Genomic DNA, 21,886 nt, shown 5'->3' with positions numbered 1-21,886 from the left:
CGGGGCCCACTGAGCAAGCCTCCCTCCTCTCTGAGGCCACACTCGGAGCCCAGGAAGCCAGGGGAGGTAGGGCCATGGGCGAGGAAGCGGGGAGCCCGGGCCGCACCACCAGGCCCGCCCCACCCCTGCCCTGGCCCCGAGGGGCTCAGCCTCCGCCCAGTGCTCTGTCCCCAGACAGCAAGCACGCTCTGTGCTCCGGGCTCAGCGGGCACGGCTGCGTGGAATGGCTCTCCGGTCACCACCTGCTGCCGCATCTGCCGGTGCTCGGGCCTCCCGTGGTACGCTGCAAACCGTGGACTAGAGATGTCTGCTCGGGCCTCCCGTGGTACGCTGCAAACCGTGGACTAGAGATGTCTGCTCGGGCCTCCCGTGGTACGCTGCAAACCGTGGACTAGAGATGTCTGCTCGGGCCTCCCGTGGTACGCTGCAAACCGTGGACTAGAGATGTCTGCTCGGGCCTCCCGTGGTACGCTGCAAACCGTGGACTAGAGATGTCTGCTCGGGCCTCCCGTGGTACGCTGCAAACCGTGGACTAGAAATGTCTGCTCGGGCCTCCCGTGGTACGCTGCAAACCGTGGACTAGAAATGTCTGCTCGGGCCTCCCGTGGTACGCTGCAAACCGTGGACTAGAAATGTCTGCTCGGGCCTCCCGTGGTACGCTGCAAACCGTGGACTAGAAATGTCTGCTCGGGCCTCCCGTGGTACGCTGCAAACCGTGGACTAGAAATGTCTGCTCGGGCCTCCCGTGGTACGCTGCAAACCGTGGACTAGAAATTTCTGCTCGGGCCTCCTGTGGTACGCTGTAAACCTTGGACTAGAAATTTCTGAAAACACACTGTGCCCCTGAAACCTGTTCTCTCCCTTCAGAGAAGTGCTCCTGTGGGCAACTGCCCCCAGGCCTGCACCTTGAGTGGGTGACACCGGGCCCCCTTCCTCCCGCTCTGCCGTCCCTGCACCTCAGGAGAAGCTGCTTCTTTCCACAGCCAGTGAAAGGAGCTAGAACCCAGAGATGCACGCGCACAGACCCAAACAGGGAGGCTCTGCCTTGGCCTTCATCGGGGTCCAGGACCCCATGAAACCTCCGCCCCAGGCCTCCCCTGGGCTCCACTAACGATTATAAATGGCAGAGAGCCTCCAATTTAATTGCAAAAGGTAATGATGCAGTGAGCATAAGATTAGATTCACCGCAGAAGGCAATATCCTCAGACAATAAGAAAAAAAATTGAGGAGCCGGGTATGAAGATGGTCGAAATCGATAGGAAGGTTTCAGTATTAAATACTCCAGCCGAGGGTCGCAAAGTGGTATCGACAGAACTGCTGACAGCAGATAAAAAAGGGGGAGAGAAAACGAAATTGGTCTCTGCAGAAAATAAGGTACAGATTAATCACCCCACCATAAAATCATTTTGAGACGACTGAGGGTCTGAAGAAGTGTTCATGCTTTGATGACAGGACGGGGCCCGCAAAGTCGGGGCCCCCGGAGCCACCGAATCCTAACGCCAGCGGCTCCTCTTGGTGCCTCCTGCTGGGCGGGGCGGCAGCCGCTCAGCGGCTCCAAGCACCCTCTGGACCAGGCCCAGGCTCCCCGCCCCGAGCCTGCCTCGAGCCCCGGCACGTCCATAGGAAAGCACTGTCCCTTTCTGTCCTCAGGTGCGCTCTGGAGGAACACCCCACCGAGAGGTAGGCTGGAGTTAGGGGACGGGAGGGGCCCCTGGACTCTGGCCCAGACGGCCTCGCAAGTCCCCCTGGAAGGTGGGGGACTGTGCAAGTGTCTGCCCAGACCTGCGGGGGCCACCACGAGGACAACCGGAGGCAGCCAGTTTCCTTCGAGTTCCCTGCTTGAGCTTGAAAGTCTGGGTGAAATTTGTGTTCTACTCCATGATACAGAGATGTGCCTTTTTTTTTTTTTTTTTAATTTTAATAAAAATAGTGATTTCTTTTCTGAAGTATTATACTCTTAAGCTCACATTGAAGCCTGGGAGACACGCTTCTGATGATGTAGCTTTAAGACTCCGACAGGACACCCCATACTGTGAAGGGTCTGCCTTCTGGGTCACGTGTTGACAGTGATAAATCATCACTCACGCATCTCTTCACCCAGAGGGTGAAGACAGGCTTTACGAACACTGTGGGTACCACGATTGGAAAGTGCTGACCATGCATCCCGGGAACAAGTGGATAAGGTGAGATGCAAGCTCACTGAAGAAACCTGTCCAAGAGACACCATCCGTGAGCCCGTGGCAGTTGGGCCCCAGGCCCAACTGAGTGGGTTGCATTAGAAGCTTTCATTTCAAATGTCTTGGTTTTCTCTCTAAAGTTGTCGCTTTGACATGCAAATGCAATGAAATTATGAATGCATGTAAAAAACACATTTTATAAGAGGAAACTTTAAGAGATCATATATGAAAATATACCAATTGGCAGAGTATTTACTCTATGACGGACAAAGCATTCAAAGTGATGAATATTTGAAAGCCAAACCGGTTCCCAAGAAGGTTGCTGCTAAATATTAAACAGGTCTGGGAACGAACAAGGCCTGTTGAGAGAGACGTAACCTTCTGGTTGGGAACTTGTGGAGACAGCTACTCTCAGCCTCGGTGGCAGGATCTGAGGGTGACATGTGGGTGCCTGACAGGACGGGTGGGGACGGGACGGAGAGACAGCCTGTGTGCAGGCCAGGGCTCCAGCGTCCCCGTGGACAGATGGCTGACGTGCCTGACGGCTATACCCTCAGGACCGGGCACACACGTGAATGAAAGGAGGGCAGGCTGAAAGGTCACTGGGTCACAGTCAACCATTATTTTCACAACCAGGAAATTTGCCTACATGACTGCTCCTACCTGAAAGGTGATTTTAACCAAATACACATTGAAAATCCATTCATTAAAAAGACTTATACTTGAAACAGAAGACTATAATTTTGGATATCCTGCTAACTCTTTTGGACAAATTATGGCCAAAGGGGGGAGTTTTGTCAACGTCCAGGGTTCTGTGTCCTATTTGTACATGGCCCTGAGGCCTGAATCCCAAACAGCTTTTGCCTGAAAGAGACAATCACTCAATTCTTTGACTGAAGATTCAGTCTGTTCATTAATTGTTTCACAAACAATGTCAAAATTCTAAACATATATGATCAAGAAATGTATTCTGAATTTGGCTGAAAGGTCAAATTAAAAAAATACAAAAAACCAAAACTGTGTAATTCCTGTTACTTACCACAGCCTGGCTGGAGCTTTCCTGCAAATCCCACAGCAGGATGTGGTTGTCAGCCAACGAGATGACTCTCTTCCCGTCTCCCGCGGGCTCCCACACGACACTGAGGAAGGAGGGGGTCAAGCATTACATGACGTGTGAGAGTCCCACCTTGAGGCCAAGAGCTCTTACACATGGCCCTCAGCAAAGCCTCTGCCTGGCCCTTTGTCACCAGCAGTGTTGTCAACAGCTCTGCAATGACATGGTGCAGTACCAGGCTACCACTCTGCTGTGGCCTGAATGTCTGTGTCCTTTCCCGAAGTCACCTGGTGTTGGGGTGGTGGGGTGATCTGGGAAGTGATTAGGGTTCAATGAGGTCAGGAGGGTGGGGCCCCGTGATGGGATTAGTGCCCTTGTACAGACTGACACCAGAGTTTCCTGAGCTCTCTGTCTCTCTATATATGTATGTCTCTGTCTCTCCCTGTCTATTTCTCTGTCTCTCTCCCTATATATCTCTGTCTTCGTTTCTATATCTCTGTCTCTCTCTCGCTGCCATGTGAACACACAGTGGGAAAGCAGCCGTCTGCAAATCAGGAACAGAGCCCTCACCTGCACCGTGATCTCAGACCTCCGGCCCCCAGAACTGTGAGAAATCAACATTTCTGTCGTGTAAGCCCCCAGCTGTGGTGTTTCGCCATGGCAGCTGGAGCTGAGACACTGCTGACAGGTTCTCCCAGAGCCCGAGGCATGGAGAGCTGACCAATTCTGGCCACAGAGACGCAAGGGGGCCTGCTGGGCGCTGGGTCTGAAGAGGCACAGGTGGACAGTGTGATTTTGGAGAGGATGCCCACGTCTTTCGCTGCCATCTCCTGGGAGGGCAGAGCTGAGAGCAGTGTGGGGCGGGGGGTGGGGAGGTCACAGCCCTAAAGTACCCACCAGGCCTGAGATGTCAGATAACAGCCTTCTGTTTCAGCCTATGTGAGCCACAGTGTCCTGTTACCGGCAGCCAAAACCTTCTTAACTGATACATATTTGAATAACAAAAGACAAAAATCACATCATCTCTGTGATAAAACCATGAAGAGATCAAAAATTTTTCAGTTTGATCACAAGTGTGAATTTCTGTCTTCCCTGATGAAATTCTTAAGTGCTTATAAAGAGGAGAATTTCATTTCACGTCCTCCAACACGTGAGTATTGAAGACATCAATAGAGACCCTCACAATTTCTCTTTCACACAGAATACAATACTGATTGATTGGTTGCCCCTCCTTAATACCATTCTTCAAGACTGTCAATGAGCTGTTATTACTTTTATCACAACAATAATGTAATTCAAAACTACAATTTCTTTCTCATTTATAGTTTAAAAACACACACAAAGCTCTCACAGTACATCACTCCTGTATTGAAGAGCTTACTGTATCTTTTCTAATAATAACAAAGAAAAATGCACAATATCTAGTAAACAAGAAACACCATAGCTGGAAGAGACACCAAGAAATCTGGTACTGAAATCTGTGGCTCCTATTTTGTTAAGATAATGGCAATTCTAATTTTGAAGACACATCTTTGGAGCAAGCTGACTGAACTTCTCTTGGTAGCCTGTTTTCATGGGGACACTTAATGTAGAGTTCAGACAACTGACAATGAACACTAAGGAAAAATGCAAAACAGGGAGAGAGGGAAGAAAAGGGCCACCCACGGCCCTGTCCTGGTAGAAGGTCACCCACAACCCTGTCCTGGTAGAAGGTCACCCACAGCCCTGTCCTGGTAGAAGGTCACCCACAGCCCTGTCCTGGTAGAAGGTCACCCATGGCCCTGTTCTGGTAGAGGGTCACCCACGGCCCTGTCCTGGTAGAAGGTCACCCACGGCCCTGTCCTGGTAGAAGGTCACCCACGGCCCTGTCCTGGTAGAGGGTCACCCACGGCCCTGTCCTGGTAGAGGGTCACCCACGGCCCTGTCCTGGTAGACGGTCACCCACGGCCCTGTCCTGGTAGACGGTCACCCACGGCCCTATCCCAGTAAATGGGCAGGTGACAGCTGAGAAGGCCCAGCTTGCACACCTCTTCCCAAGCTCTGCCCAGCAATAAAGACGTCTGACTCGGGAGAAGACAGCCCCACCCCAGGGGAGGGGGCCATCCCACAGCCACAAGGCCATGTGCTCCATAAAAGTCTAAAACCTCAGAGTTTAGCTGGCCTCAGGTACCAGGCCTGAGGAACTGGAATCGTCATAAAAATAGCTTTTTCTTTCACAAAATGAGAATTAAGAATTTCAGCAAAGTAATCCTTGGGCAGTTTAAGTACGTGTACGTTTTCCACTAGTAACTTAGAACATCTTAAGGCTGACACGCAAGTCAAAACTTCTCCTTGGATAGGGAGGGTGGGAGGGAGGGAGACGCAAGAGGGAAGAGATATGGGAACATATGTATATGTATAACTGATTCACTTTGTTATAAAGCAGAAACTAACACACCATTGTAAAGCAATTATACTCCAATAAAGATGTTAAAAAAAAAAAAAACACTTCTCCTTGGGAAATGTATATCAAAAAAGGAAAAAGGGAAAATCTTTGGGACCATCTACCTATTACTTCTCTCCTCAAAGACCTATAAGCAGACTGAGCACCACAATGACTTTAAAAGATGGTTCCAATAGGGCATTACGGTGGCATCACTCCAGCCGTTCCGAGTCTGAAGGTCAGGAGCTACCACCATGCGCACATCAGCAGTTCGTTTTTAGTTACAGAGGATGTTTCATCAGAAGTACGCTTTGAAAACACACACACACACACACACACACACACACACACACACACACATACACAGACACCAAGCAACAAAACCTCTCCGTGACTTCTGGAGGTACCTGGCAAGAGGGAGAAGGTTCTTCAGGTCCCTGCTATGGACCTGCCTAATTTTTGAAAGCACCTGATAATAACAGAAAACTCTAAGTGCTGCTGGAACTAAAACTCTCTGAATAAGGCTCAAAATGGACTTGTTGTTTCAACTCCAAGTGATGAGAAATCTTAAGTAAAGCTTTGTTGCATTTGTTATAAAGTAAAAATTGTAAAGGCTTATAATACACATGAACAAAATTACCAGAGGCAAACCAGAGCCCTTCCCTTTGAGCAATCACTCGGAGCTATTAATCTGGGCCCCTAGCAGATGCAGCCCCATCGGCACTCAGTCGGATGTGGAGAAGGACCTCGATGAGACAGAAGTGCCTGGGCACAGCCCTTGTCTGACCCACACTGTCCCAGCCCCGCCGGAAAGCTGAAGTCTTACTGCAGGCCTTCCTTCCAGCGGAACTTCCCGTGAGGATGTGTGGGGAGAAAGGGCGCTGTCTGCCTAGGGAGCCCTGGGTCCCGGGGCTAGGGTTCCAGCAGCACGACGGGCAGCTCCCTCCCGGGGCAGGGTGCCGGCGTTCTCCTCTCCGTCCGCTGCACCACACCCACGACGGGAGTCCCCTTCCCTTCCTCATCTCACAGACGAGGGGACAGACTTGGGAGGCTGAGTGGCCTGCCCCAAGTGCAGTGGCTGTGAAGGGCAGGGCTGAGCCTCCAACCAAGGGCTGACTCCAGAACCACAGGTCACGACCAGGCCTGAGACCTCCAACCAAGCGCTGACTCCAGAACCACAGGTCACGACCAGGCCTGAGACCTCCAACCAAGGGCTGACTCCAGAACCACAGGTCACGACCAGGCCTGAGAGCTCCAACCAAGGGCTGACTCCAGAACCACAGGTCACGACCAGGCCTGAGAGCTCATCATTTCTAAGCAGCTCCTTAGCTTCAATATCACCATTAGGCAAAGTGACAAAGGAACACTGCCTGACACCTCGAGTTAAAGCAGCTAATCATACTGACTTACTGTGCTGACACACTTGGGAAAAACAAAGCAGATCATCACTGTTCCCTTATGGTGCCTTGGTCCCCGTGACACACGCATCTTTACCAAGACACACGCAATTGCATCTGCGAAGTGGTTCCATGCAGCAACCCCCAAGCTTGTCCACAGGAAGAACCTTCCAGAAAGGTAAAGTGATGACTTGTTAACCCAAAGAAACATCTCACTTTTCAGAATTAAGGATTTTTAAAGACTAAACACACTCAGACAAAACATACACACAACTAAAAACACAGACGGCATCTAAGGTAGATGGCCCAGAACAGTGAGGTGCAGCGGGTCAGCTCGGAGTCTGAGGCTAGCCTGCTGGAGTTTGAGTCCCAGCTCTGGGTGCCGTAATCTCTTAGTGCTTTGATTTCCTCATCTGTCCAGTCGGGTAACAGGAGTGTACAAGTAGTCAACAGTACTGGTTTGTGAAGATCAGGGTGATATTTAGAACAGTGCCTGCACACAGGAGGTGCTGAACAAGTCCTAGATACACATTATCAGATGCGGTTAGAGCTGAGCCTCTTAAGTTGAGGGCCGCACTGCCCTCCAGGGGTATTTGGGGGGGGGCACTTCTGGGTTTTCATGACGACCGGGAGGGCCAGGGCTGCTGGATGTGCCCTCGTGTGCCACAGCCCTCCACAACAAAGACTGGCCACCCCAAACGCAACAGCTTCCCTTCGAAAAGCCATAAAGCTTACTCTGAAATTTGCCTGGAACATTAAAATTATCACCCTTACATGCACCAAAAATAACTCCACGGAGATTTATTTTAAGGGAAAAACATCCTTGCGCGAGAGTTCAGAAGCTCAGCTCTCCACCTGCTCTGAAAGGCGCCCAAACGCAACGGTGCCCAACTGTCTGCTCTTCACGCCCAGCAGCCGGGGTCCCGAGTCACCAGCCCCACCTTCCGCAGCGCCCAGGCCTTCCTCTGGTGGCCTCTGTCCAAAAGCGAGCCAGGCATCGTGACCCCCGCTCGGGGTCTGAGAACCTTCCAGGGTCTGCAGTTACCGACCCAGGAACCAGTGACTTGGCTCGAGAGCCCAGTGCCCAGGCCCTGCACCAAGGGCTTCTGCTCGGCACCGTGTTCAGGTCAATACACGAAATGGGAAGCCTTCCCCATGTTCTCATTCTCTTTGTCTCTCAGCATCTCAGCCCCAACTTTGGCTCCCCTCAAGGACCGCGTAGGTCCCTGCACTGCCGGGCAAGTGTCAGCCCTCTCCAGCCCCCGGGCAGCTGTGCTCCGGGCACCCGCGCTGCTCCCCGCGGAGCCCTGGCTGCTGTGAGGCAGAGACCAGGCAAACCCCAGAGCCGGGACTCGGGTCCAAGCTTCAAAATAAGCGGACAAAGGGGAAGGGGGGGATGAGCGAGAAAGATGCCCAAGTCTGCTCCAAAGCTCATGTCACTCGTTCTGAGTCACAGACATGCGCACGCACACACACATGCACATACATGCAGGCACACACACAGACATACACACACACACACACACACACACACACACACACACAGAGCATTGGGCAAGCTGGAGTTAGGGCCTTTTTGGAACTAATGCAACATCTGCCCCTGAGCTGGGCCATTCATGCTCAGCCTCTATGTGTCCTGAGGAAGGTAGATCCACACGGAAGAATCTTCAGGAATTAAGGCATGCCTCTGAACATTTGCCATTTACTTCTGAGGGGATTTAAGTGTGTAATCTCTGACTTACGTGCAGTTGAAAGGAAAGGGCACATGTCTGCCTTTTCCCTGCTACAGGAGTTAACCTTGCCGTATTTACTTGGATGACCAGAGATGCCCAAAGTAGAAAAGGAGAGGGAAAAAGAGGTACTTCAGAAAACTTACATGAGTTATGTCACTAACAGTTTGTTGCCTGCCCTTGAGAAAGACTAGATTAAGGAGAAAGCCAGCAACCATCCTGGGATGGTGAGAAAGCCCACGGACTTTCTCTCCTGGGATCCGTCTAAAGCAGGTGTGAGGATTCGGGGAGAGCACGGAAGGGGAGGTAAACACACCGTTTGCAGGTATGGGACACGCTCCCGAGTCTCACTGCTGCCGCACCACCAGCCCCCACCACAGAGCCCGGAGAGGCGCTCTGAACACCCGAGGAGGGGGCCCAGGGGGCCCAGCACCCGGCACGTCTGGTGGAGGCTCTGATCGGGACGTGCGTCTGCCAACCCCAACATTAGGGGTGAGTCTGGGCAGCTCACTATTAGGAATGATAAGAAAAAACAGACAAAACCCCGCACGTACACACAGAGGGGGGTGACTGAAAGATGCATCAAGCGTAAGCAGGACTGAGGATGAACCAGTAAAACTAGGTGCACTTTCCAGGCCACCGAGCGGGGTGATGGTGGGTCCCGATCGGTGACAGTCCCTGATGTGGACAGTCCCGCACGATTACCGCCAGCGAGATGCGCCCAGACCCTCGCCTCCCGCCTTGTCAGCCTCACCCTGGCTTCCCAGCTCTTAGTTTCTCTCACCTCATTCCTTTCATATATGTGCCTTTTGTCCTATAACTCCTGCTCCCGTGGAAGCTGCAACAAACCAATTCTGTGTGTTCTTCTCCGGGTGGGATCAACCCGGGACAGTCGACACAGCCATGGGAGCGGGATCCCTCCTAAAGAAGAGGGTCCCCAAGGTGCACATAGCACTGCCGCCAAATGAGACGCCATGTATCACATGGGACCTAACTGCTGAGCAAAGCTGCTATTTATTGTCTACCCAGGGCGACACATCTGAAAGTAAGTGTGGTGAGTTTACAGGGAGCAACCCCTATGATCACGAGTGTTTGGAATAAGTGGAGTATGCAAAGTGCAAAAGCAAAAAGGAAATTCTATTGCATCACGGTTCATCACCATGAAACTAGCGCTATAAACATAAGAAAATAACCCAGAATTTCTGCCATACTTGCTACTCCAAACTAAGTTTACTTCTTTGTTCACAAAAATCATCCACGTTTCGGCTTCATCCCACTCTACCTGTGAATGTGAGCGGACATAAAATTATATTAACAAGTCCTGAACAAAGTAGCATACACCTAATATACGTACTCTATGTCCCTTCGTAATCACTGAGAGAAAACACAAGAAAACGGCCATTTCTGCAAATATACCCAAATTAAAAACAAATCTAAACTTCTTTGAGGCAGTTAACACGGACCTAACGGCAGGAACAATGGTTCTCATCTGGCAGGTTTCTTGCTGATCAAACAAAACACACACTTCTCTTCTTCAGGTAAGTGACTCCAAAATGAATGATTCACACTCTGGGTTTTGGCACCTGGGGTGAGGACACTCAAAGGACACTGAGAAACTCTTAAAACAACCTCAATATAAAATTAATTTCCATTCACATAACTGACGTATCCTACCTATTCCCTGCAGCCTCTTCGGGTGGGAAGTGGGGTCGTCAGGGCAGCATAACTGCCCAGAGGACGGAAGCCACCCCAACACGACAGGTGGGAGACGGCTGCCACATGCTGCGGAAACCAAAGATCCAGCGCACGAGGGCTCGGCCAGGACCACTAGTTCCCAGGGCATTCCGAAACCCACAGTCACTACTTTACTGAAAAAGGGAAAACCCCAAGGCAGAAACAAATCTATTAAGTCATTCGTGATTATATGAGTGGTTACCAGTCAAATTTTGAAAACCCTTTACAAAAAGAATGTAATATATTATTTCCCCAGTTTATACATCTCTCTCTTAAAATACACAGATTTGGCAATCTGGTTAATTTCTTCCTGCTCAAAAGTCAAAAAATCACAGCAGAACACAAGATAGCTTTTCATAAATGCTACAAGGATTTTAAAAAAAGATCAGTTTAAGAGTTACACCATTAAGTCAGGAAGCCCGCTTTGACTGAGTCTGTGGATGCAAGGTTTCCTGTGGCCGAGACACACGGATACGTGCAGTGAAAGAATCATGCTTATGCACTGCCGGGTACCCCTTTCTGACAACAGACGAGTGTGGAACTTTGGGCACTGGGTGACTTAGTTATCGGAAGTCTGTGTTTATTCTGACACTGCTCACCTGCACACACTTACACACTCACATCAGCCATGTGCATGGATCAACAGAAACACGCCCTCCCACTAAGAATCCAGCCATGGACAGTGTGTGGGCAGAAAGACCTCCCTGGGCGGGACACGTCCGAGGCCCAGAGCCTATCACAACGCAGGCCGGATGCGGAGCCCATGGACACAGCTGCACCGGCCCTCCTGGGGCGAGGCTCCTGTCCCGTCCTTGTGCCCCAGCGAGGGCTGAGGGGCAGAGCCAGGGGGCAGGGCAGGCCCTCAGCCCTGGAACGGCTGACTCTCCCCGGCCCTGAAGTCCAGGTTCACACAGGCCCACTGCGGCCGCTCACTGCAGACTCCACCCAGGGCAGGGAGAAGAGGGCAAGTGCAGGGCAGGGTGGGCGCCGCGCGGCTTGGCGGCGCGTCCAGGGAGCTCAAGGCTTCTGCTCCTGGGTCTCACCAGCAAGTTCAGGGTCGGCTCGGAGCCGTGACACATTATGACGTGAAACACCCCCCGAATTCCAAGCAGCAGCCCTGGCTGTCCCTGTTCTCCTCCTCCTCCTCCTCCCACACCCTCTTTCTCAAACAGCAGAAGAAAAATCGACTATAGTTTAAAATTCTCCAGGCAGAATTAGTGGTCCTTCGGGTTTACATTTTTTAATTATTTAAACCTCAAGTTTAAATAATCACAAACAGAACTTCAAAACATACATTCTCCTAAACTATCCCACTGGATACAACGGTATATGTCTGCCCTGCGTGCTCTGGGAAAGACCCTTTGGGTTCATGAAGGACCAGCTGAAACACACTTTGAACCCTAGTGTTTAACGGAAACTTGAACTGCAATCTCAGAAAGAATATGAATTTATCCTGTGATATAAATAATTATTTATACTCCGCACCGTACGTTCAGATTTTCGTATTTTGACTCTTCCTAGATAAGCTGCATCTGTACAGTGCATTTTACTATTTTTTCCTCATCACCCCCTTCCTAATACTTAGCTTCAGTGACCCTCACAAGGCGCCAGGGTGGCTCTGACGACCATCCCCGTTTGACAAAGGAGACTTTAGCCAAAGTGAAAGAGGAAGACATCTTTATATTGTCCTGTAAAACCACAGACTGTTCTTTTCCTACAACATAAGGGATGCGAGGCCTCATTCCAGGCTTCTCTTAAAGCTAGCGGACCACTTTTGCAGTGAGCCAGTAACCAGGGAAGCAACTTCAGGGCTCCAGTTTAAAAACCTTACACCTAAGTATATCTAGGTTGGATGAAACCAGAAAGCACAAACCTGGACCTTATAAAATCTGATAAATCTTCCAGGATGACACTGTCATAATCACAGAGACCTTTCCACCGTCTCACTGGCAGCAGAATCATACCATAGGATCTCTGAAAATTTCAAACATCTTTTCTTACGTATCCTCAGAGACAACTTTGGAAAGATATTAAGGATAACTTTGAATTTACTCTTTGTAACATTCACCCAAGTCAACTTACACTGTTCTATACACTGAAGTGAAAAGAAGAAACGCAAAGTCAGAGAGGAGGCCAAATCCTTTCTTCTGGCCAGACCACCTCAAGTATTTGGAGACCTGCACAAGTTTCTTTTCTTCCATTTCCTCTCTAAGCTCAACACCCAAGCTTAGGGCCCTTTTTCCTTCTTCTAATAAGAACGGTAACATGCACACCCGCTTCCCAGGAATTCCTGACCCTCTCAGCCGGCCTGGCATTCCAGTGTGATATTTACCTCCATCTGCACTGCAGAGGTATCTTCTCCCCAGAAAGCAGAGGTCAGCGGTCACTGTGCAAGTGCCACGGGCATCTGCAAGGACATCAGAGAAAGACCCGGCACGTCCCCCGTAGGGGGGGCAGGGTGTGTGGGGATGGGCTGCAGCTGACCGCCACTAATTTCGCTTCCATCCCCCAAAGCTGCTGGCTTCCGATTTTAGTGATTTGTCCCTTAAGGAGATTTTCACCGTGCGTGAAACACTGCAGTCTGTATGACTGCTCCCGACGCACCACTTGGGAAATGGTGCGTGTTTCCATTATCTTGACTTTGCTTCCACTCTCCAGCAGGAAGCGTTAATCCACAGCCAACGTGCGTAACTCCTCAGTAGCTGGAGGGCCTCTTCATCATGAGAAGGAGATGGAGAGCCACCAAATTACACCGTGGTGGCTAATCAGCCCCCGGGCCAATCTCGACGGTGATACAGCCCCTATCTCGTAGTGAGCCGGCGCCAGAGGACCGTCACCTCCTTCCCGCTCTTAGCTGCCGCGTTCCCAAACACCCCCCCTTCATCGGGGCTCCAAGAGACGCCGGCGTACACGGGAGACGGAGGGTGACGCCAGGAGGCCCTAGAGGGCTCGGAGGGTCTGCAGCCCCCACGCGCCCAGCTCGCCGTCCGTGTAGACACCGCACGTGCTGATAACACGCATCGCCCGTCAGGGTCGGCGCCGACCCTGGGAGACCCAACCCCAGAGAAGAACGAGCACGCAGCACACGGAGGGGGAGTCGTCAGCAGCCCTTCCTCACCTACCCCCGGAAAGGGGAAGAGGGTCAACTACACGTGTGACACGAGGACGAACTCTCACCTCAGTGTCTTTAACACAACAAGGTAAAGTTTTATTAATTTTACGTATCTACATCCCATATCCTTCCAAAAGGATTTAAGGCAGCTAATATACATAACCTGGAGCAGGACGGGATGAGATGCCCTGAAAATGGTGAAAAGACCACGGTCTGCTGAAAGCATCCTCACGGCTCAGTCCAAGCCCTGCGGGCAGCCCGCCACCAGCTGAGCTGACTTCACCCAGGAGGAGCTCACGTGAGTGGCGTGCCCACGGCCGCGTGTCTGCTGAGCAGCAGGGCGGCCAGTGCCCCTCACCTCAGTGCGACAGGCAGAGCGGAAGGAGGGCCGTGAGCCGTGACGAGATTCAGGGACAGGCACACGGCGCTGAGCAGGCGTGGAAGAGAGCTCACTACATCCAGTGAATTTAGAGCCGACTCCTGAATCCAAGCCATTCGACACACGAGGGAATGAGGCCCAAACTGACCGACTCGCCAAAGGGATGCCGTGAATTAGCTACAGATCTGCAGGCAGAGCCCAGGGCCACGGACCCCAGGCCCACCGTTGCTTCCACAATCGCCACGCTGACTGCAGGAGCGCACCGGGAGGGAGAGGAGAAGCATGCCGGGAAAGACGATGACTCTAGTATCTGCGAAATGAGGGGGTCCCCTCGAGAGCAGAATTCGTGACCAGCAGGAAGCTGCGTGAACACTCCCCAAACTTACTCTGATGAAGATGCGTCTACACTCCCAGCGCCTGACACCACTTCCAAGCCGCGGAGCGACGGCCACAGGCGGCTCCCAATCCCCGTTCCGCAGGCGCCTCCCGCAGCCAGACTGCCCAGCCGGGAGGCCCAGTCGCTGCCCCGGGGAGCGAGCGGCCCTGGACGCAACCTCCTCCTCTCTCTGGCCCACAGGTACCCTACCTACCGTGGTCCCCACTTTACAGGGTCACTGTGGGAAATGACAAGGCGAGGCACGCAAGCCCCCGACGGCCCGGGTCTCAGTCACGACTCAGCATCGTTTCTGCGCCCCACTTCGCCCCTTTCTCACTCAACACGTGCAGTGCTCCGTGTGCCAGGCACCGTCCTTGGTGCTGATGCAGGCGACAGTGCGCAGCCTGCATCCTGACAGGCCCCTGCCCGGAGGGAGCTCAGGCTACGGAGAAAGACGCAGGAGCACGAACGCAGAGAGGGCAGGGTCAGGAGGCGGTGACGGCTGTGACGAGATAAAAGTGGGTAAAAAGACAGGAAGGCGTGAGTGGGGTCGGAGCAGTGATCATTCCCGAGACAGCGGCTGGGAAGGACCTCTCTGGGGAGGCGACGCTGAGCCCAGGGGAGCTGAGCGCAGCAGGTCACGGGGCAGCCCCTCCGGGTCAGGTAGGGGCCTGTGTCCCCACAGGGCGACACCGGGGAGTCAGGCCCAGAAGGGTCTGGGGGGGACGTGACACCAGCCCCTTCACTGCCTTATTTACAGCCACGCAAAGTACCGCATTCCAGAGACCCCGCCACGGAGACATCGGCACAACCAGAAATGTCACCTCCTTTTCAGGAATGGAGACCTGATCTACAGAAACAGGTGACTTTCCAGTGACCCTACGGCCACCTCGGGGAAGGTGAGCACAAGAGACCCACCGTGCACTAGCTGACCCTGCTTGCTGCGATGCAGGCGTGGGCGCCGTCCACCCCATGCCCCCGCCGCCCCAGAACAGGAGAGGCTGAGGGGCCCTGAGGACGGGAGCCCCACGCCTCTGCCAGTCAGCGCAGCCACGACCCCAGGGCACCGGGACCGTGTGGCATTCCTGGACACTCCCGTCTGGCCGGCAGCGGCCGATGGTCAGAGCATCTGGGAGCCCCTCTCCTGGAACCGCTCTCAGCACAAGTAATAAGCCAAATAGGAAAGCAAGCGAGTGAACACAGAACACCGACTGCCTCATGTCTGACCACAGACAGTGTCCTTCACCTCCACGGATCCCCCAGCCTTAAATCTCCAAAACCCACACCCCCTATCTACTGCTGACACTTGGACACCACTGAGGATGCTTAAGAGAACGTGCACGACAGCCCCACATGCCGACGAGGATGCCGAGACCTGACCCGCAGCACGGCCGGCACGACCCCTCCGGAGCAGAGCGCGGCCGTTTCCACCAAACTAAGCCCTGCGCCGCATGGCCCAGCAGCTGCCCCCAGGCGCCTGGCCAGGAGAGTGGAGACCCAGGCGCGCAGGGTGCTGTTCAGAGGCTCTCTACGCACAACAGCCCGAAGCCGGGGACCCGGACGCTCCACAGGGGAACACTTACACGGACTGTGTCCACCCCCCCCGGACTCCTACTCAGAGTAAGAAGGAAGGAGGGACGATGATGCAAAAGCCGCCCTCAGATGCACGCGGCGTGACTCCACGTGCAGAATGCTCTCCTGGTGACGGCGCACCGGCTGGCGCAGGCTCGCAGCGGCCAGGGATGAAGGGCGGGGCGTGCGGGGGCGGCGGTGGCCGTAACCAGGCGGCCCAAGCGATCCTGGTTCTGGGTCCCGACCGTGGTGGTGACCACACAGACTGACACGCGTGACGAGATGCAGGGAGCTCAGGGCACACACAGGCGTGGGTGCGGAACACGTGAACCTGCGTGGGGCTGTGGGCCGCCTCGACGGCAGCGGTGCACGGCCCCCGCTGGGGGAGACGGGCGGGCACGCAGGGTCTCTCTGAGCTGTTGCTACAACCGCACCTGCCGCCACGGGTGAAAAGGTCAAAGACACAGAGCGAAGCAATGGACAACAAACAAGACTTCAAGAAGTACTTTGAACAAGAGCAGCAAACTGGGAATCACAGCGTTCCGAGGTGACTCTGAGAGGATGGGTTTAAATATCGACACTTACCTCCTGACACGCTCCCTTTCACAGGTGAGAGCACGGGTGTACTACCTCCGCCGCCACCGCCGCCCGTGGGCAGGCGCGGCCTGCTCCCCCTACGACGGCAGCTTTGATGGAGCACTTGGGCCCGAGGGGGAGCGGGGAGCAGACGACGGCCCCTCCCTTAGCCCCTCGTCCCCTCGTCCACGGGGGCAGGTCCCCTCCCAGCGCTCACCCCTCTCTGCACTCGCCAAAGGCATGAACGCCGCCTGTATATGCCGGCCTCGCCCGAAATGACTGCGGGTCTGCACTGTCTCACTCACCCGCTCCCCAGTGCCGGGGTGGCTCCTGGAACAGACACACGTGCACGCACACATGCACACACATATGTGCACACACTCTTGCACTCACACACACACGTGCAAATGTTTGCTGGGGAAGCACGGCTGCCACCTGAGACGTGGGCTCCGAACAGCTCTGTGTGGTTTGCGGTGCTGTTCTGCACCCATGGGTTGTTTCTCAGGGGGCGGGACAACCCCTTCTGTGCAGACGGCCGGACTCCTGGGAAAAAGCAACAAGCCCGACCTGGCGCCTGCTAACCACCTCCACACACAGACCGACAGACGGAGGCCCCCCAGGGCCCTGGCCACGCGGGCCCCCAGCTCTGCTCCCCACCCCCCCCAGCTCCAAACGCAGCTGACGGTGGGGACCAGGATAAGTGACAGCTCCAAACGTCACCGCCTGAGACTCCATCATCAATTCCTCTAGTAAAACTCAGGGACTCTCTCCTCGGCGGGCCCACGGCACACGGTTCATAACGACTCCAGCGTGGTCCCCGCCTGCCCTGGGTCTCGGTTAGATGTTTACACCACGGCCTCCCCGAGAGATCGTGACTCCTCGAGGCCAGGTCCCCTGACCCATCACCCTGGGTCCCTGGAGCCTGGCGGGCGTGTGCAGCAGGTGCTTAATAAACATCTGCTGGGTTAAATTTGTTTAATTGGTAGGGGTGACTAAGAAGTGACTACACGGAGGCTCTTTCTCATGTACATGCACACACACGCACATGCACGCACAAGCACATGCACGCACACGCACGCACACACACATGGACACACACACATGCACACACACGCACATGCACGCACAAGCACACGCAAGCACACGCAAGCACACGCAGGCACACACACATGGACACACACACGCACACGCACGCACAAGCACGCACAAGCACACGCACGCACACGCACACGTGGGAGTGTGACCGTATTAAGTAAAACAATTACCGCTGTAACCGTAAACACCCCTAACAAGGGTACGTTCCCACGCTCCCTTCTAGAAAGCACGGCTTCTTGAGTTTACCAAGGCGTCGGCAACTCGGCGACTCACGTGAGCCGTGAGGGTTGTGAGTGGGGTCCGTGCGTTACCACGGAGGGCACGGCAGTCCCGCGCGGGATTGCTCAGGGCACGCGGGCGGCCAGGGGCCTGGGAGCCCTAAGGGATGGCGGCGGCGTCTCTCCGTCCTGAGACCGCACAGGCATTTGGGGAAATAAGTGCAGGACGAAGCCTCGGAGGGCTGGGGGCACAGCGCGACCCGCACACGGGGCATCCACACTTGGTCCTCAGAAGACGACGTCACAAGCCTTCAACCCAAGGTGACAAATAAATTAATTTATGCATAGGATTGCTGAGTGAAGGTGTATCCATGAGGCAAAAAGCAATGCAGCGCTTCAGTGCTGTACGGCACCTGACTGCCATCCTCCCGGCAGGTACCCGGCAAGACTGACTTTAGAAGAAAAGGATCTGGACGCAGCTTTTCTCAGTACGTGTGCAGCAGGGTCTCCATAGATTTGTCTCATCTGGGAAACGACTGGCACTAAGGAGAGAGCGGAAGCAAGCAATTTACGCCATCTTCTTCAAAGAGCAGAGGGGCCTCTGCGGTGGGGACCTGCCTCCAAGCCTGCCTGGGCACGCAGGGGCGGAACCTACCAGGCGGTGCTGCCGTGGGCCGCGGGGCCCAGGTGACAGAGCAGCTCCAGGGCGTGTGCAGGGCTCGCTGCATCCTCCGGGGACTCGTGGCCGCCCGGCTCCAGCTCCGCTGGCATCCTCCACACCGCGGCGCACGTCACGACTTTGCCGTCTGCAGCTGAGGGACAAGGGAGACATGAGCAGAGCGTGGCCGCCCGCCCTGCCGACGGCGCCCGCACACGCAGCCCCGGGCCCGCACCCGTGCCCCTCGGAAGGCCGACCAGGCGGGCGGCTCCAGCCCCTGCTCCCCGGCCCTGTTCCAACACACCATCCTGCTTTAGAAGAAAATCTCATTTCCTCAAAATCGATCTCCTCCCGTGCTTCTCCAACAGTTCTTCAGGAAAGGAGTGAAGTGAAGGTGGGGCGCAGCTAAAGATATAATCACCACGGGTGCAGCTGGGGTCTAAGAGCGGCATTCGATGGATTTTCCCTGAAAGCTCTGTGAGGGCACCTGGCACGGGGGCTGAGTGCCCTGCGCACGCTGCGTTCACGCGTACGTGCCAAATGGTGTCAGTGGTGGCGCAGGCCCCCGTCCGCTGAGGGGATGGGTGCGGGCCGGATGGCACAGGCTAAGCCCTGGTGGAGGGCAGCCCGGCGCCCGACGGTGACGCGAAGCCACTTTGTGGTCAGAGGCACTGAGCACAGACAGGAGAGGCGGGCCACCTCTTTTCAGGAGCCTGTCTGGCTCTAGGTCTCTGCCCTCTAAACAACTTGTCTTTTTTAAAACAATTTTTCAGTAAGACACAAAATAAGATGAAAAGACAAAACAAAAAGACACAGATTTAACATTACGCGATTAAAAACTGAATCATAAATTCCTAAATGTAAACCCTTTCAAAATTTGCTTTCCATTTAGTTCTAAATGGCATATGTGCTAAACACCTTCCCCTTTTAAAATGGTCTTTAATAAATGATAATAAAACAATGAACAGGCTTCAGCATTAAATCGTCAATTGGTATCATGTGAAGAATATGAAAGAATTGTAGAAAAAGAAAAAATACCCCAAGAAATAAGAAAAAAAACCCAAAAAAAAAACAAAGGACCTTAGAGTACATTTGAAAGCGTCCCACTTCTCATTAGATACATGGTCCTCCAATGTAAACACCAAGTAATCAACCAAGAAGTACAGCGGTGACCACAGCGGGCACCACGCCTGGCTCCGCAGGTACTATTGTCATAATGCCGTCACCGCCCACGATCACATCGCCAGTAGAAGGATGAGGGTTTCAACCAAGGCTTCCCGGTCCCCATCTCAGGGCTCAGGCCACGCACCTCACTGGCTCTGCGAGAGTATGGAATTGCAGCGTAAAGAAAAAGGAATCATGTATATTACATATAAACTTAATGTTAACACATCCACCCTTAACCATGAAAAAGTAGTGCACGACAGTTTCTGTCTACGAGAGAAACTGATTTTTTTGCTGAGATTTTCAGTTCCACAGTCTTGCTGTAGAGCCCATGGGATTGGCAGTGGAACTCCTGAAACAGGAGAACAACTAACTGAAGAGAGAGTTGGCAACTTTAAGCCGGAAAGAATAAGCAAATGCCCGAAACATTCACCCAGCAGAGGCACAGATTATACTAATCTCCCTAAATGACAGAAAAGAAATTTCTAATCTGAAAAGTGATGGGACTGAAAACATGAGAACTGAACAGTGGCTGCAGTGCACAGCATGACAGAAGATGACACAGCAGAAGCGGCTACTGTGCGGGGAGCAGCTGGTGCGCGGGGAGCAGCTACTGCGCGGGGAGCAGCTGGTGCGCGGGGGGCAGCTACTGTGCGGGGAGCAGCTGGTGCGCAGGGAGCAGCTACTGTGCGGGGAGCAGCTGGTGCGCGGGGAGCAGCTACTGTGCGGGGAGCAGCTGGTGCGCGGGGAGCAGCTACTGTGCGGGGAGCAGCTGGTGCGCGGGGAGCAGCTACTGCGGGGGGAGCAGCCGGTGCACGGGGAGCAGCCGGCGTGCGGGGAGCAGCTACTGCGCGGGGAGCAGCTACTGCGCGGGGAGCAGCTGGTGCGCGGGGGGCAGCTACTGTGTGGGGAGCAGCTGGTGCGCGGGGAGCAGCTACTGTGCGGGGAGCAGCTGGTGCGCGGGGAGCAGCTGGTGCGCGGGGAGCAGCTACTGCGCGGGGAGCAGCTGGTGCGCGGGGAGCAGCTACTGCGCGGGGAGCAGCTGGTGCGCGGGGAGCAGCTGGTGCGCGGGGAGCAGCTACTGCGCGGGGAGCAGCCGGCGCGCGGGGAGCAGCCGGCGCGCGGGGAGCAGCTGGTGCGCGGGGAGCAGCTGGTGCGCGGGGAGCAGCTACTGCGCGGGGAGCAGCTGGTGCACGGGGAGCAGCCGGCGTGGGGGGAGCAGCTACTGCGCGGGGAGCAGCTAGTGCGCGGGGAGCAGCTACTGCGCGGGAAGCAGCTGGCGTGCGGGAAGCAGCTACTGTGCGGGGAGCAGCTAGTGTGCGGGGAGCAGCTACTGTGCGGGAAGCAGCTACTGTGCGGGGAGCAGCCGGCGTGTGGGAAGCAGCCGGCGTGCGGGAAGCAGCTACTGTGCGGGAAGCAGCCGGCGTGCGGGAAGCAGCTACTGTGCGGGAAGCAGCCGGCATGCGGGAAGCAGCTACTGTGCGGGAAGCAGCTAGTGTGCGGGAAGCAGCAACTGTGCGGGAAGCAGCTGGTGTGCGGCAAACAACTGGCGTGCGGGAAGCAGCTGGCGTGCGGGAAGCAGCTACTGTGCGGGAAGCAGCTAGTGTGCGGGAAGCAGCTGGCGTGCGGGAAGCAGCTACTGTGCGGGAAGCAGCTACTGTGCGGGAAGCAACTACTGTGCGGGAAACTAGTGCGCGGGAGAAGCAACTAGTGGCGGATTTCCCACTGAACGGCTCCTTCTTCTGAGAATTCTGTGCAGGTGTCAGGAAAGTAACTCCTCCTGTAGCTGCCTGCTCACCCAGCAAACATAACTGCCAGGGGGGTGAACAGTTAAATGCTTTCCTCGTGAGAAGAGGAATGAGACGAGAATGCTTTGTGCTACCACCTGTAGCTAATGTTACACCAGAGGTCCTAACTACTTCAGTATGGCAAGAAAAAAAATAAAGATAGGAGAATATGAAAAGAATAAAAATACTGTTACTTGCTAATGATTATATGTATAGAAAACTTACAAAAATTTACACGTATAGACATTAGAAATAAAACAGGGAATTTAGCAAAATTGCTAGACACAAGGGTGATATATAAAATTCGATTGGTATCTATAGATTAACAACAAAAATTTTAAAAACAAAATTTGAAGAACTATTAATAATCGAATTAAAAAATGAAATATCCAATACTATCTCAAACTAAAGAGGTGCTAAATGAAGAATACTGCT

At 54.0% G+C, this 21,886-nt stretch overlaps 1 protein-coding gene across 8 annotated transcripts in view; it reads right to left on the bottom strand.

Annotated features, from left to right (window-relative positions):
• EIPR1 (EARP complex and GARP complex interacting protein 1) overlaps positions 1–21,886 on the bottom strand; it is an 89,989-nt gene that overhangs the window by 15,972 nt on the left and 52,131 nt on the right. For 7 of the 8 annotated variants that reach the window (XM_082356930.1, XM_082356935.1, XM_082356931.1 and 4 more), the window contains 2 exons: positions 18,498–18,654; positions 3,217–3,316 (listed from right to left, as the gene is read on the bottom strand). In XM_082356930.1, coding sequence (XP_082213056.1) covers positions 3,217–3,316; positions 18,498–18,654 — 257 coding nt within the window. The remainder of the gene's footprint in view (positions 1–3,216; positions 3,317–18,497; positions 18,655–21,886) is intronic. The other variant, XM_082356934.1, reaches the window with a different exon arrangement.

This window comes from Balaenoptera borealis, assembly GCF_965194805.1.
Source record: "Balaenoptera borealis genome assembly, chromosome: 15".
Classification (NCBI taxonomy): Eukaryota; Metazoa; Chordata; class Mammalia; order Artiodactyla; family Balaenopteridae; genus Balaenoptera; species Balaenoptera borealis.
This window is presented reverse-complemented; position numbering and strand designations above follow the sequence as displayed.